Source organism: Fusarium poae, chromosome 2 (genome assembly GCF_019609905.1).
Source record: "Fusarium poae strain DAOMC 252244 chromosome 2, whole genome shotgun sequence".
In the NCBI taxonomy this organism is placed as follows: domain Eukaryota; kingdom Fungi; phylum Ascomycota; class Sordariomycetes; order Hypocreales; family Nectriaceae; genus Fusarium; species Fusarium poae.
In genome coordinates, this window is record NC_058400.1 from 4,357,749 (window position 1) to 4,373,388 (window position 15,640).

General features: G+C 46.9%; 7 protein-coding genes across 7 annotated transcripts; 2 read left to right on the forward strand and 5 right to left on the reverse strand.

The window, feature by feature from the left end:
- Window positions 1-570: 570 nt before the first annotated feature.
- Window positions 571-1,798, forward strand: FPOAC1_005338 (uncharacterized protein; the record flags this gene model as incomplete). Its single annotated transcript, XM_044849866.1, has 3 exons — window positions 571-780; window positions 833-922; window positions 974-1,798. 3 exons carry the CDS (start codon window positions 571-573, stop codon window positions 1,796-1,798), a joined length of 1,125 nt encoding a protein of 374 aa, XP_044708576.1.
- A 137-nt stretch (window positions 1,799-1,935) lies between these two features.
- FPOAC1_005339 (uncharacterized protein) lies at window positions 1,936-3,346 on the reverse strand (the record flags this gene model as incomplete). Its single annotated transcript, XM_044849867.1, has 3 exons — window positions 1,936-2,554; window positions 2,652-3,078; window positions 3,139-3,346. The coding sequence occupies 3 exons, from the start codon at window positions 3,344-3,346 to the stop codon at window positions 1,936-1,938; spliced, it is 1,254 nt and encodes a 417-aa protein (XP_044708577.1).
- Window positions 3,347-3,707: 361 nt separating this feature from the next.
- On the reverse strand, window positions 3,708-4,866 carry FPOAC1_005340 (uncharacterized protein; the record flags this gene model as incomplete). Its single annotated transcript, XM_044849868.1, has 2 exons — window positions 3,708-3,796; window positions 3,861-4,866. 2 exons carry the CDS (start codon window positions 4,864-4,866, stop codon window positions 3,708-3,710), a joined length of 1,095 nt encoding a protein of 364 aa, XP_044708578.1.
- A 334-nt stretch (window positions 4,867-5,200) lies between these two features.
- On the reverse strand, window positions 5,201-7,092 carry FPOAC1_005341 (uncharacterized protein; the record flags this gene model as incomplete). The annotated part of the gene is made up of 8 exons (XM_044849869.1): window positions 5,201-5,392; window positions 5,444-5,780; window positions 5,831-6,103; window positions 6,151-6,274; window positions 6,324-6,446; window positions 6,497-6,606; window positions 6,657-6,781; window positions 6,907-7,092. 8 exons carry the CDS (start codon window positions 7,090-7,092, stop codon window positions 5,201-5,203), a joined length of 1,470 nt encoding a protein of 489 aa, XP_044708579.1.
- Window positions 7,093-8,242: 1,150 nt separating this feature from the next.
- FPOAC1_005342 (uncharacterized protein) lies at window positions 8,243-8,933 on the reverse strand (the record flags this gene model as incomplete). Its single annotated transcript, XM_044849870.1, has 2 exons — window positions 8,243-8,535; window positions 8,597-8,933. The coding sequence occupies 2 exons, from the start codon at window positions 8,931-8,933 to the stop codon at window positions 8,243-8,245; spliced, it is 630 nt and encodes a 209-aa protein (XP_044708580.1).
- Window positions 8,934-10,985: 2,052 nt separating this feature from the next.
- FPOAC1_005343 (uncharacterized protein) lies at window positions 10,986-12,678 on the forward strand (the record flags this gene model as incomplete). Its single annotated transcript, XM_044849871.1, has 4 exons — window positions 10,986-11,183; window positions 11,256-11,637; window positions 11,684-11,919; window positions 11,968-12,678. 4 exons carry the CDS (start codon window positions 10,986-10,988, stop codon window positions 12,676-12,678), a joined length of 1,527 nt encoding a protein of 508 aa, XP_044708581.1.
- Window positions 12,679-12,840: 162 nt separating this feature from the next.
- FPOAC1_005344 (uncharacterized protein) lies at window positions 12,841-14,586 on the reverse strand (the record flags this gene model as incomplete). The annotated part of the gene is made up of 1 exon (XM_044849872.1): window positions 12,841-14,586. One exon carries the CDS (start codon window positions 14,584-14,586, stop codon window positions 12,841-12,843), a length of 1,746 nt encoding a protein of 581 aa, XP_044708582.1.
- Between the last annotated feature and the right edge of the window lie 1,054 nt (window positions 14,587-15,640).

Sequence of the window (15,640 nt, forward strand, 5' to 3'; positions counted from 1 at the left end):
TAGATTGAAGACGAACGACTCTTCAGACTGCGGCTGATTGAACTGCGATAATATAAAATGTCAGTTCCTTCCTTATCAGAAGTATATCATGATTGCTTACATGCAACAGGCAATTGATTGCCTCTAGGGTTCGAGGTGCTATCCATTGATGGTATGACTCCGATATCATAAACTTACGTGCAAATTTCATCTAATAATAGGTTTCAAGCAGCCAGATAATTCGACACTAGAACCAATTTCGGACAATTAGGTTTTGGTTGCCACGCAGCTGCGGTCAAATATATACGTTTAGATTCCCAACTCTACTCTGGTAGTCGCCTTAACTGAGGGTTGTTCTGATGGGCCGTGAAACTTTATCATCTGTCTTGGGCTGGAGTGGTGTAAATATTCCAATGTTAAACCTTTAGGGAGTGTAAAAATAGACCATCGTGCGCCAAATCCGATTAATATCTTGATTAAGGTCAAATTTCAATTCTGTACACAATGTCTATATCCTTTCGGCTTGGTTTTCTTTGTTATTAAATGGTCATGGCTCCCTCCCTAACATGTCCCACAATCTAACCAACGTGTATGATTAACAAAGAGGTACCAACAGCAGTCAATCATATTCCAGAATATGTGCATCACGGACCACAGTCCAATCTATTCATCGATTACTTGTATAAAGCAGCCGGTACTGCCCGAGTTTCTGCCCTGGCCAAGAACGTGACCTCGAGCGAGGACGCAACCACCTGCATTATGGCTACTTTTTTGTGTAGATACAGTAACGAGATCCAACAGGTAAGTTATCCCTTTCGTCCATACCCATCGTCTGGTCTCTAAGTTCTTCCAGATGATGTACGTGGCTGGTGAGACGCAAGATGTCTCCGTTGAGACCTTGACAATGGTGGAGCAAATTGTCCATGAGCAGATCAGACATCTGGTAAGCTTTCAAGATTACATCCAATTTGGATACAATTAACCTCGTCATCAGTTGTCTATTGCAAACGAAATAGCAGGGCGTCGTCGCAAACGTACCATTGATATTGATGATATTATATTCCAGATTCGTCATGATACCAACCGTGTCGCACGCATCCAAAGGCTTTTACGATGGCGAGCTATTCGCCGCGACGCCAAAAAGACAAACAGAGACGCTGGAGGTGATGGCGACGCCGATGTCGACATGGACGACGAGGACTTCTCAGAAGATCCGCTCGAAAGTCCTCCGACCGAAGAGGCTGCAGGCAAAAAGACAGAACCTGCAGCGGGTATCCTGCCCTGGGACATGGAATATTTTTACTCGATCGTCCCTCCAGGAGGCGAAACAAACGAAACACTACTCAATAAAGCAGGAGATGTCTCCCTGGAAAGTCTCCGCTGGGCAGATGAAATCACAAAGAACATGTCGAAACAGGAATATGACAGGTGGGCCATGTACCGCAAAGCCTCTTTCACGACACGCAAAACGAAGCGTTTCCAACAGTGGGCAGGCATCGGTGTCATAGCCCGAGTCGTGAAGAAGAGTGATACTCTTGAGATTATCGGTTTTCTGGCTGTTGAAATGGTCAAGCGCCTGACAGATATTGCCTTGACAATTCAGGCACAGGATTTGGCAGCATTCAAAAGACGGAACGGCCAATGCGCGGCAGCTGTTGGATCGAGACGACATGGATTGTTCGTGCCAGTAGACACTGATAGACCACCAATCAATGTTGAGCATATCCGGAGGGCGTTTGACGAGACACAGATGAAACCCAAAAAGAAGCGGGTAAGGCTGAACAGGACTGCGGGAACAAGGACTCTAGTGTTAATCTAGGCGTTGAAGCCACTTGGATATTTGGAGATTAGAGGTTTGGAGATGATGCTTTTTGGATTACTGGTGTTTTGGAGAAATTACTTTGGTTCTTATGGACCTCTCAATTGGAAACAGATAAACGATACGTCTTATTTCAACTATGATTCAACTACCTCCTTCAAAGCTGTCAACTCGGCGTTTGTCCACTCCTTCACCTTGCCCTGCCATTTGCCACCTGTTCCTCCACCCTTGATATCCTTGATGACGGACTTGACCTTCTTTGCCATTCCATCAACAGCGACCTGGTCACCCACAATAACAACCGGTCCGCCACCTTTGGGCTCTCCAATGGCAATAACCACGACAAATCCAGTTCCTTGTAGGATGTCCCTGGTCTCGCCAACGATCTTGTTGATGAAATCCGTGTTTCCTTCGTAACGGTGGATATACGCATTCATTTTGTTCTGAACGATACTTCTGATAGCGTGTTCGCTTTCAAATTTTGCGACCTCGAGTAGAAGCTTTCGTTCTGAGCGTTTAAGGTCGGTCACGCTGTCGGACAAGGCAGTGGTGCGGGTGACTACTTCGGTCGGGTTGTTGCTGGACGACATCAGTTTGGCGATGTTGCTGATTGCACTGACTGATGCATTTGCGAGCTTGATGGCGCGGTCTCCGGTGATGAAGGACAGACGGCAGTTTTTGCCATGGACGGACTGTGTTGAGCCCAGAATAATGAGGGAGATATGTGATGTTTGAGAGAGATGGGTACCACAGCAGCTGTAAAAGTTAGTCAGATATTCAAAAGTGAGTAAGATAGACTTGCGTGTTGTCGTCAAGATCTCCGATGTGAATGACCCTCACAACACCATCAGACTTGTCATAGTCTTCAGGGAGTTTCCCATGCTTGGCATCATCTGGCGTCTCCACCTTGATTGACAAGTTCTCTCTAATCTTTTCCGCACATGCTATCTGGATAGCCTGCATCTCCTCATCTGTCGGCTTCCTTTGCAAGTCAACATAGTTGAAACCACCATCAGTGCCCATTCCCCAACCTAGCGTCTTGAGTTCGTGATTTTTCATCATTAGAGCAGACAAGAGATGCTGGCCAGTATGTTGCTGCATGTGATCCCATCGGCGGTTCCAGTCAATTTGTTGACGGACCTCAACCCCAGGAGAGATAGGCTTTGGTGAGTGGATGACACATCGGAGACCTTCTCGTTGAACATTTTTAATGGGAATGGGGTCTTGGTCATTGCCCGAGAGCAAAGTGATTGTTCCGTGATCACAGGGCTGACCACCACCTAAGGTTTGTGTAAGTAAAATTGGCTTGAAAAGTGTACAAAAACGAGTCAAGAATTAACCTTCAGGGAAAAGTACCGAGTCAGAACACTCGATTAACCACCCAGCCTCCTCGTGGCGCGCATCATGCTTTTTTGACTTTTGCGCAGGCTTCGGAGCCTTTTCGCAGGAAATTACTTTGGTCTCGAGAGTTTGGAGGTACGAATCTGACTGACAAGCCAAGTCGCCGACGACGCGGCCATTACTATTGTCATTATCCGGTTGAGCCATATTGATGGGATTGTTAAGGGAGAGACTCGCAAACATCATCTGATTGTTCAAGTGGCAGTGACGTATGAGTCATGATGACTAAGATGTGTTGTCACTTGACGTGGAGACAAACATGTTGGTCCATCTAATCTGATGAAGCAATTCTCAATTCTCGGTCAAAATAGTTGCAATTCATGCTATTTCGCATTGTAAGAATTTTAGACATATTTTGGTGTAGCATCCTTTTCCTTCCTTCAGCAATAATTGCGCGTGCTTATCTTGCATATACATGGTACATGGTCCAAACAACATGCGACTCAACAGTACAAAACAAAGAGACCAGCTACCCATCTCCGACCCCTCCCGACTCAAACGAGTTCCGTCATTCTCGAGGAGGAAAGAATGACTCAAACCATCGTCGACGCTGGGGTGCGAGTTCCCCGTCGTCGGAATCCTCTGAATCGGTGTTTGCTATGTCACAGGTCAATACGTCAAGTCAAACCCAAGAGTCAGTATTCTTGGCATTCATACTCACTATGATTAGAATCATACGCCATCTCGGAAGGATAATCGTCCTCAATGGGACTCTCGTCTGGAAGGTGAATGTTCATTTCACTTGAGTCAAACCAATCTTTTTGTGACGAATTAAAGACCTCTCTAGCGACTGTACCACCGCTTCGCTCAATGTCAATTCGAGGTCGGAATGTCACAGAGACGACATAGTAATCGAGTCTTCCGGGTTCTGTCTCGTCGCGAACCCAGCGTCGGTGGTGCCATGTGCTATCGCCACTCCATCTACTCTCTTTTCTGCTCCCACCTGATGCTTCAGCATAGAGTACAACGCCATCACTGCGTTTAAAGTACCACTTCTTGATCATTTGATCAGCAATCTTGTCAATTTGACCCTTCTTCCTCTCCAGAGACTCCAATTCAATGCAGAATTGATTTGTGCTGGTAGACAAGGCTTTGGAAACATCCTCGATCCAATTACCTTCGAAACGAAGAGGTTCATCCTGTTCCCAAAACCACCAATCAGTGTGGCGGATTGTGAGGGTGACGATGCGGGGTGCAAGGAGTGGCTCGGACAGAATACGAGCCAGATTGCCCTCTTCGAGCTTGTACATCTGTGCAAAGACTCTCAGTCTCTCAATCTCGACTTTGTCTTGCACCTGCTGTTTAGCAATTCGATGAAGCATGCTTCTCAGTGGAAGAGGGTGATGGATCCATGGCGGGGCACGATCGGGAGCTGACGCCCATTGAGTGTGTTCGCGTAGCAGAAATGGTTTGAACCACGTCTCACGATAGATGGCACGACATGTGCGAAGGAGTCTGGTATCGGTTGATTGATCAGCCTCGTACGAAGGTCGAGTATAACATGTCTTTTTGCTGAACTGCTTCTCTGCAGTAGGGTCGGGATGATCAGTGAGGACGTAGGAGAAGATGTTGTCTCTGACTTCGGCGGGGATAACACCAAAGAGAGGAGAGTCTCTCTGAGGGTTCGCCACCTTGGACAATATTTTCTCATGAAGGATTTCAGTCATTTTGATCAAGTTTGAATAAGAACACAAATGAATTGATAGACGACTCAATTCGACCGTGAGATGATGTCTCTTTTAAGATGCATATTCAGCTTAGGCAGCCGTGCGGGGCCTCTTATAGTGAGCTTCTGTTGCCTTGAACCAACCATGTCAGTGTAGCTGATGCCTTGTGCACGGTTCGACTCGTACAACAGTGGCTCAATTGAACAAATCACATCTTGATACGAGTCACTATATTGGGTCAACCTGTCATGAACCCCATTCCATGGCAGTACACATATTATTATTTATCCAAAAGTTTCCAATATTTTGTAACAAGATACTCCATATTCCCCATTTAATATCCGTACAAGTTGACCTGCTCAGAGGTGGAAGCACGAATGCGACGGTTCTCGCGAACAAGAAGAATGCGGATCGCCCAGGCACATGCAATTGAGCACAGAGCGAAACCAGCAGAGGCACCGAAACCAATTCCATATCGGGGAGAGTCGCTCTTGGGCCAGAGGTAGGCACCGTAGATGTAACCAATCTAAAGGCTCGTTAGTAAAGTAAATAAACAGATCAAGGCGTGACTACTAACCTGACCACCAACATTGGTCATGGCCAAAACAACAGCCTTCTTCTCTTTGGTCTGGGACAGTGTTGAAGACGCCCATCCAATGATGACCGAGTTGACAGCGTAGGCACCCATGGGGAAGATGAAGCAAGCGACGTATCGGGCAGCGGTGTTCAGAGTGGCAGCTGCGAGAGCGAAACCGACGATGGCGACCGAAAGACCGGCTGTAATGTGCCAAGTACGCTCGTGCAGGCGTCCCGAGTTCCAGCCAAAGAAGATACCTGCGGCACCAGCAAAGATAAAAGGTGGGCATGTCATGGCAAGGGTAACGGTAGTGTTGAAGCCAAGGGTCTTGACGACGCTAAGAATGGTCAGTATATCATTGCATCTCTTATCGCGACTGTGACTTACGTGGGGAAGAATGAGTTGAAAGAGCAAGCAGAAAGATGGAAGTTCTGCATCAGACAGAAAAGCCATGTTCGCTTATCCTTGCAAGCCTGCTTGAGACCCTCCCAGGAGGAACCGCCCTCTTCAGAGTCAGAAACCTTGTCCTTCTCCATGCGCTCATGAGCGAGTTGCTTCTCGCGATCGGTGAGCCAACGTGTGGTAAGAGGGGTGTTGGGAAGCATAAAGAAACCAAGAATGGCAACAACAGCGGTGACGGCACCCTCAACGATAAATAGCCTAGAGATTGTTAGTCGAGATAAAGAACTTGGAAGGGATGAACCTACCATCGCCATCCTGCAAGACCAGCCAGGCCATCCATTCCCGCAAAAATACCAGCAGCGATGAGACCGGAGAAGCCAGTGGCGAGAATTTGTGCGCAGTAAAGAACAGCGATGCGAGCAGCCACCTCTGTTACGAATTAGTATATTTCTCAATTATATCGGATCGTAGTACTGACCTTTGCGTGTGTAAAAGATAGAAAGCATGTATGTAGCACCAGGGTAGAAAGGAGCCTCAGTGATACCAAGGAAGAACCGACAAATAACAAGACCAGCATAGTTCTTGACAAGTGCAGTGCAAGCTGATATTATCATTAGCACATAGACTCTGAGCAAGTCAATGGCAACTTACCAGAGACAGCAGCCCAGACCAACATCCAGGCACTCATGTAAATACCAGGCCTGACCTTTGTGATCAACATGTTGCTGGGAATTTGCATCAAAACATAACCGACAAACAAGCTTCTCCAAGTTAGCGGGCGGTCAACTTTCGCTATTCGCGCGTCACGTACATCGAAACGGTTGTGTTAAACTCGGTTCCAGACATGTTGAGATCCTCCTCCAGGTTATTCAATCGCGCCTGAGCAATGGCATTTCGGTCGACGTAGTTGAGGAAGTACATGAGACAGAGACATGGCTGTGGAGAATTATTAGTACAGGGACTAAGCCAAGACGTTGCAACGCGTCCAAGCCAAGAGCATTGGCGATTCAAACACCAAGACCAAGCATTGGCACGCGTGCAGATCAGACGAAAAAACTCACCATGATCCACAAGTCAAGCTTCTTGACAAGGCGGATTTCTTCTGGGTCCGTCTTCTTGGCAGTACCCGTCCAATCTCTCTCCTCGTCCATCTGGGTCGGTTTCTCGTCATCGAGAACACTGTTGACGTGGGCAAACTCGGGCGTCTCCTTGCCAGTCTGCTCGTGATGGGTTGTGGTGATGGCCATGTTGCTTGATGAGAGATTGATGTCGAAGCCTGCTGGGGAAGAAAACTTTTTCTCAGCGTTCCAGACCCTGTGTATTTATGGCCCAGCCCTTGATCATCGTCGGGAGCGGGGAAAATGGGGGGAGGAGGAGAGCTAGTGAACCTGGGGAAAAGTGGTCAACAATCTGGGGTAGTTTCGGAGGCTACAAGTAGACTCCGAGGATGCATGGATACTACTTTGTTGAGTTTTTGTAGGAGGGGGAGAAGAAGACGCTAGACTAGATTGTTTATGCTCGTTGATGACAAGTTTGTGGTGTCTCATTTGGTGTTGAATCGGGATGGATTGCGGAGATCGCGTGGGACATGGGGGACCATGAACTCAGTGGGGACTCTGGTAGAGATACCGTTCGTGCAACTGAACAAGACGCTTCAACTGGGAATACGCTGTTCTTTGCTGATAAAGGTTGATAATTCATGGATGTTGGAGTACATGAACTGTTCACGAGTAACCATAAACAGGAGACGATCAGATCCGTCAGTATACAAACGCAAACACTTTGGCGAGTCATTCAAACCAAATACCCTACACACATCCTCAATGACGCCTTTATGAACAATTGATCTCTTCCTCGGAGCATTTAACAACCAGTGACATCTTGATAATCAAGATCAAAACGAGATATCAATTCAACGAACCTCCGGACTCTACTTTTTGTCGCCGTCTCTCTATCGTTCTCATAGTCTTTTGCTCTTCCCTTTCCAAAAACTCGGATCCTGATAAAGCTCCGACGCGATGGCGTTGGTTCACGTGTCGCGCTATGTCCCAGAAAAGAGTCGAGACTCGAAATCATGAATTAAACTTCAATCCTGGAGAGATCTAACGTAGATTTATCTGGGGTTTCGGCTTGGATGTAGCCGGCTTGGCTCCCAGCGTTCCTGTCTCCTGATATCTATTACTGTAGTAGCTATCACAATACCGAGCGTTCGCTGAGACAAGATAACAACGGCTGGAGAAGGGAAAGTGGGCGGAAAAGATTTACCGACAACGAGTGACTCAACATGTTCCAAACGAGATTGCCAGGCCCAGTATAAAAAAGGCCATTTGTCATCAGGCCTGTTCAATACAACGAACGCAACGTGATTGCGACTCTGTGAAGAATAAGCAAGCGACCTCAGTGACAAGCCTTTCCATATTTCCGTAACCTCGCGTAGTTATAGGGCAATGGGGCCAGGAACCCAGCGGCAATAGAGACCAAAGCCGCAATCCAGAATGAAGGATCATCAAGCGCAACTCTTCCACCCGTTAGGTAATAATCCACGGCATTCTCTGCTGCTTCCATAGTTAACATGGATATAAAACTCATGCCAATTGCTGTTTTCATAGCGGTGAGCCATGTTAGATTATCACGACCGACGCGTAGCATCACCGTCTCGAGAAGAATAGATGTTGAGATACCAGATACCACTAATTTGTTTGGTCAGAAATTGTGTCTAGGCTATAGACGCGCAGGAAGTGGGTGGCTCACTGGATATCGGCATGATGATGCCCATGCTTAGTTCTGGGTAGTAGGCTTGAAGAATCCACATGGCAGAAAAGTCACCAGCTGTGCAGCCGATGAGACATCGCGTGGTGTTGACAGATGCTCTCTTCCATACCGCTCTTGAGCTCCAAAACGCAATTGAAGTAATAGACACGGGAGCAGGTGTTTTTGAGGTGTCCTTCTTACTGCAACAGTGGCTGCTTGTCCATTGCTTTTGGAGGATGGTCGCTAAGGATGGGACTTTGACTGGTATGGCCAGACGCGACCTGAGCATCACAGGACGACGCGCGCAGAGGCGCAATGAGTTGGTAATTCCGCGCATTTTTGGACTTGTCCTTGTATATGCTGGTATCAATTTATGAACGCGTGGGATCATGAATAAGAGCAACTTGTTGTGGTTCGATTGCTTACTCTCTTGTATCGTTAACGCCGCAAAATTCACTCAGTTCCACTTAAATAAACCACCATGTTCTATACCAGTGGTGAATAACAGGTAGCTCTCACAACGACAAGCCAAGGCTCCGCCTATACCAACACCAACAGAGATGGCCATGCCAATGATCCTCACTACTTTGAGGGCCGATGGGTCGTCAAAGAAATGGAAAATGAGAGCAAAATTGAAGACAGAACCACCAGTAGCGACAATCACATATGTTTATGTTGCTGCACTTTCGGCTGACTTTCAAGACTTTCAGGAGACGAGACCACTAAACAGCTCCCGATTTTATTATGTTAGGTGGCATAGATGAAATCTGCCCCTCAGTACAAAAAGGTATTGTTATTGGAGGGAACTAACAGTACTGCGCTAGTGCCTAAGGCGCTGCTGTCGGCAGTAAAACTGTTAGTGGTAGACTTGACCATTAGAGGCAATGATGTACTATTTCGTATCTCTCCCTCGCGACGTAGAACAGTCCATATAGCAGTGGACTAATTGTCTACTAATGCAGACTTCGACACGAAGCTCTGTAGTTTCCTCTCCTCATAAACCTCAGCCCCTACAAGCCTGCCCGTCTCCTCTACCTTTCCACCGCGCAATTCAAACCGAATTACAGTTGGAATAGCTGATATATTCCATGTCAGTTTGTGCGAGTTATCTGGTTGCTTCCACCTGTGCACGTGTAAGTCAACAATCTAAACCATGACAAGAAGAATCACTTACCCAGGTCGAGGACCGACGCTCTCGTAGATAGCTTTAGGGCCGTCTGGCTTATCAAACGTCTCTTTTAGAAAAGGCAACGCAGCTCGGACATTGGAGCACCAGGGTACCGGGTTTCTTCGTCATTGGAGCTGGTGAGAATAACATAAATGGGCTCGTCACTCCCGACAAGAGGAACTAGACCCTCGGGACTCGACAATTGAACGTCATGAAGAATAGGCATAGTATCTATGTATTGTTATAGTACAATGTCTCTCGTTGAGTGCGGACAATACAGTACTTATCTTTTTATGTAGCTCAGGTGGGGATCAAGGCGATGGTGTCATTAGACCCATCGATTATCACTGCCACCCGACTCATATCTTTACTCTAACGCTACATATCACTACTCAGCAACGACAACAATGCGGAACCCATTGCCCCTCCAAAAATCAGTCGGCTCAAGACTACCACGATAAGTGCACGTTGCCTTGGCTTGGCCACTCGAAAAGCAGCCGCCTCGCAGAACTCTCCGGACTGTATCGTTCGCTGTCAAATCCTCACGACCATCTGAGACTTTCCACGGTTACTCAAACGCTTGCTTCGTCATGTCGACTCCCCACAACGTTGTACACCATTCCCAGACTTGGCCCGTCATGTCGTAGCAGCCAAATGGTGAGCGGGACTGGGGAAATAGACCGACGGCGCATTTGTTGTTTAGCGCTAATTCTTCGCAATTTGATAGACTAGTTGCGAAATGAGTGCCCCATGGATAGATATTCTGTCCCCTTTGTAACTCCTTCTGATCTCCCCTGGATGCTCTCTCCCACTGCGGCTCCGAAGGTAGTTGTACAGTTTCGGAAGTCAATATTGCGAGTTTTAAAGACCGAAGTGACCAATGAGATTGATAGTGATCCATAGCGTTGTTGGCTTTCATGCAGTGTAGCGTAAGTGGGTAGTAGTAGGCACAGTAATTCACGGCAGGGTTTACGAAGGATCATGGTGGCTAACCAACCACAATACCGAAGATCGCTATATCCTTTCCGTAGTTATTGGCCAATATTTCAAGTGGTTCATGGAATGGCTAGCGCTTACAACATGGCTCTCAATTCAACCACAAATAGGACTACCGTCCACGCCCCGGATTACTCGAGGTGTACCTTCCCTTGACTTCTTATTTCTCTAAGATTTGGGCTGGTCTTCCTCCACTAGCCTAGCGTCAACATATCTCAGTTTGTTATGGCTATTTTCATCCTTGTATCGATTGCAAGTCTTGCTATTGTTTATGCAGCATGGCGACTGCGAGATGAAAACTCCGGGTTCGAGAAGTCTTTTCCATGTGTTGGCGTACAAGAAGGGCAATGGTTTGCTTGGTCCAGAGCAAAACTACGGAGTTTCACCAAGACAGAAGAGTGGATGAAAGAAGGCTATGAAAAGGTAAGTAATTATCGTGTGATTGGCTTGGACAGAACGAGCAATTGACAGGAGCTTGACTGATCTTATGTTTAGTACTCAAGAAAGAATCAGCCCTTCATCATCCCCTCATTCGGCAAAGGCAAAGTCCTGACCCTTCCTCCATCTCAAATTAAAGAGGTATACAACAAACGAGAGAGCGAGCTTGAAGCTCATGCCCCAGCCTCAGAGTCATTATCCTTCAAGTATACTATTCGCGACCCAGCGGTTTATCCAAGTGATTATACTGTTGACTTGGTTCGAAAATGGATTGCCAAGAGGTTCGATGAGCTTACACCTGAGCTGCAAGAGGAATTATGCCTTACTGTAGATGAGCAGTTCGGATTAGAAACCGAGTGGAGGGATATAAAGCTTGAGATTGCTATACAAAAAGTGTTTGCCAGAGGGTTGAACAGAGTCCTGGTTGGGATTCCTCTGTGTAAGTGACTCCATTATATGTGGAAACAATACTAACGATGAGTCAGGCCGGGATCCAACGTATCTGGAAACTGTTCGGAGATTTGCCATGAATATGCCCTTCCAAGGCTTGTTCACAACATTGATTCCCAAATTCCTCAAGCCTATCTTGGGGCCCTTGATGTGTTGGCAAGTAACACGAGATACTAAAGAAGGGACTGCTGCATGTCTGCCGCTCATCAAAGCTCGTCTGAATGACTATCACAAACGTGGTCAAAATGAGTTGAGCAAGGACAAAAGGCCAGTACGTCCCCCCAAAGTTTAAACATTGACCAACTTCTCACTTTCACAGGTCGATATTCTCCAATGGATTATCGAAGCCTCTGTTGCAACTGGTGACCCAGCTCAACTTGATCCCTTCCGCATTGGACATCGCATAGTTATCTTGAACTTCAATTTTGTGCAGAGCGGATCCATCCCATTCAACACAGCTCTGAGTGATATTTGCAGTGGTCCCAACGCGGCTTCTGTTTTCTCCAAATTGCGTGACGAGGCAGAAGCGGTACTTGGCCCCGTTGATATCTGGGGTCGTGCCACTATCTCAAAACTAACGCACGCCGACTCGGCTATTCGAGAATCTATGCGCTGGTCCGACTTTGGGTTATTTGCCCTGCCACGACGGGTCAACTCTACAGGCATAACCTTGGACAACGGGATCTATGTTCCACCTGGTGTACATGTCGAATTCCCTATGCATTCAATACATATGGACGAGACATTCTACCAAGATGCAGGTTCATTCAAGCCGTTTCGCCTTGCAGATGGGACTTCAGTTGCCCGTTCGGCTGTCACCCTGGATGAGACATTTCTCAGTTTTGGCTATGGAAGGAACGCCTGCCCAGGACGATTCTTTGGCATCCATATCATGAAGGTTGTGCTAGCATATATCATCACAAAGTATGACGTCGACTTTGGTCCAGAAGTTCCGCCTATGAAGACTATTTGGGAGTATAGGATCCCAAAGGAAAATGCTACTATGCGTGTAAGGAGGAGAGAGTCATAAATAACGTTTGTAGTTTGTGTGTTGTCAGAGTTAGGAGTTGTGGTTGTCCCTCGCTTACAATACGAGCTCGGTCGTATCTAGTGTTTCATTTATGACAAACAATACCAAGGTCCTGTGTTTGACTAGCTACGTTGTAAGGTCTTATTATGGTCTCAGACATATTTACCCAAGAACCAAATGAACGTCTTCGAGGTCCTGTTGTTTCCAGAGCTCTTTCTTCACATATCCACATCCCTTCCTATAGGCAATGCCATCATTCCACTCTATCCACAGTACGCCGTAGAACTCCTTGTATTGTATTTCGTCGTCCATCGTTTCGACGTCAGGGAACTTGCATCGGCAAATTGCCACCAGTTCCAGCGATTCCTCCCGCTGAGGTAGTGGGTTGACAAAGACCCCGTTCAAGCCCAATGTATCTGAATGATCTGTCATGCCCTCTCCGATCATGGATTCGGGAAATCTGTCCAAGTCATCGTTATTGGGTAGCTGGAGCCAGCCACAAAGTCTCTTGTTCTTGTCTAACAAACAAAGGTGAGCATCCAGGTTGACGTCCCGAATATAGCGGACGACCCTAGTGGCCCCAAACCAAGCACGCTTTGCTCGGCAGGAAATGAGCGGACTTTGACTGAAACCTTCATCTACCTGACGGTTTGATGAGCTAGATGGTGGGAGAGGCCACCAAAAATATTTACCAGGGAGATTGGCATGCTCGTAAACGTGCTTTCTACTGAATCCGAAAGGTGGGTGGAAGTCTTTAGCTTTAGACCCGTGCCTGGCAGGGTTAAATTCCTGCCTAGTCCAGACCGTTTCATCATAAGAAATGTCCGAGTTCCCTTCATATACTGTAGCACTATTCGTAATAGCTTTAGTGATATTCCAGTCCTTGGAGCTGTGGCTGAACCACTCGGTGATTGGAATAGTGACACTTGAAGTCTTGATGAGCTGAACAGGGTTCCAGCCGCTCTCGCAAAGCAACAAGTCTGCCCATCGGAACTGAGCCTCTCTGTCGAGCATGTGAACACCATACCCACTCCAGCCAACCCAGGACCAGGAAGGGAGATGTGTGTTTGGTAGAATGGACTGGCTTCTTTTGGAGGGTTTCCTTCGAACCAGACCAGGCCTTTGAGGCCTATTGGGATTGGCCATTCCAAATTCAACGGACCACATCAATGCCATGCCAAAGTAGATTCTGGGAAGTCCAAACAAGAAGCCACCTGGAAAAGCTAGTTTTCCGAGATAGTTCAGGAGACCGTCGGCCGCTGGATACGCATCTTCAGGATACTTGAGCTCCCGAGCATTATACTCGTTGATTAGTATCCCGAATTCTCGGATATCGGATAAGCCTCTTTTGATATTCGGAAAACCTAACGACTTGGGCCGGACAGACTTTCCCCTTTGTTCTTCCTGTAGATTAGGAAGATCTTCATGCCAATCTGCACATGAACACTTCCAATGTATCTGTTGATTGCCAAAGATTAATCGTCTCTGAGACAGCATGTATTCTTGATATGTCCATCCCCTCGTAAAGTATTCTGATGCCTGCACGTCCATGGCCGACAGCTTAGGCTGATCCCTCAATAAAAGATTCGTATCCTTCTTCCAGGGAAACAGGTTCGATAGTTTCCGAGGTGATGATTCGCCCTTGAGACCTTGGAAGCCGGTGTTTGCATCACCATCCAGCGCAACAATTGTGAGTTTCGCGGAGGCATAGATTGAGCCCATGAGCTGCAACTGTTGCGATACTTGTTCGATATTATCGGGTGGAAGGCATATGGCATCTACCCACAGATACCGCTCGCCAAGTTGACGGACGGTGTGGATCGCGTGTCGGACCGTAGGAGTGAGGAATACCTTTTGTTTTGAAAGGCCACCGGGGACCATCATCTGGTTGAAGGTGTCTTTGTCCATCTGCGGAGCTGGAGACAGTCCCCATCTATAGCTCAAAGCTATATATTCTTTACTGGTCGTGCCTGGTGTCAAGCAATCATCTTTGGTATCGATAAGCCACGCGGGAGAGACTACCTGTAGATTCAGAGGGCTCTGGCATTCTGATTTATGTTTTGTGATGCATTTGTCCATCCATGTTCTCGCTATACCAAGGTCAATCCATTCTGGATCGATCGCACTCGTGTAAGCATCCTGATGAGTATCTTCCGACGTATTCAATTTGTGTTGAATGATTTGATATAGACCTTGCGGTCGATCTTTATAGTCGGTCACGGCGACTGAAGGAATATCGCCGTTCTTCCGCGCGAAATAAAACCCAGATGCTTCATGGTTGCGACATTTATATCCAGCTTCCCTCTCAAGCTGATTGCGTTCCACATACTTTTTCTCAACCCAGTCTAGTAACGGTGTATGTAACGAGCATCGTTTCTCAATAGCCATTTCTCTGTTTATATTGCATTTTGTGTCTTTGTCGTCAAAAAGTGTGTCAAAGATGCCGCAAATGTCACAACCCTTCTGACCGCTCTGCATTCTGGCGGCGTTTGCGGCATTCGTAAGCAAAAAGTTAGTGATACGCATATCATGAGTTCTCAGGCAGGTCTTTCCGCGATTGTCCAATGGTAGATGTCCCAATCTCTGAAAAGGCGTTTGATGGAGAGGCTGTATTCAGTCAGATAGGATGTGCAAGTGATATGGGCATGTTTGCCAGTTTTTTCGGAGGCTGATCCTAGTGAGACGTTAGCTTCATATGACAGTATATGCGGAAAGGCTCGAACTATCGGAGCCATGGTTGTTCCGGTCTTGAATTAGGACATGATCTTGTTATCTTCACATCACTTAACCTGCACCTATCATTGGAGGCATTTACCCATCCCCAAAATCACTCCTGATACTTCTATCTAGATAGTTGAACTACCTGGAGATTTTTTAATACTTTGACGCAATCGTGCACGCTGGTGGTGTTATGCAAATTGTATCATAGATTGACTGCCTACGTACAGCCAATACGATATTG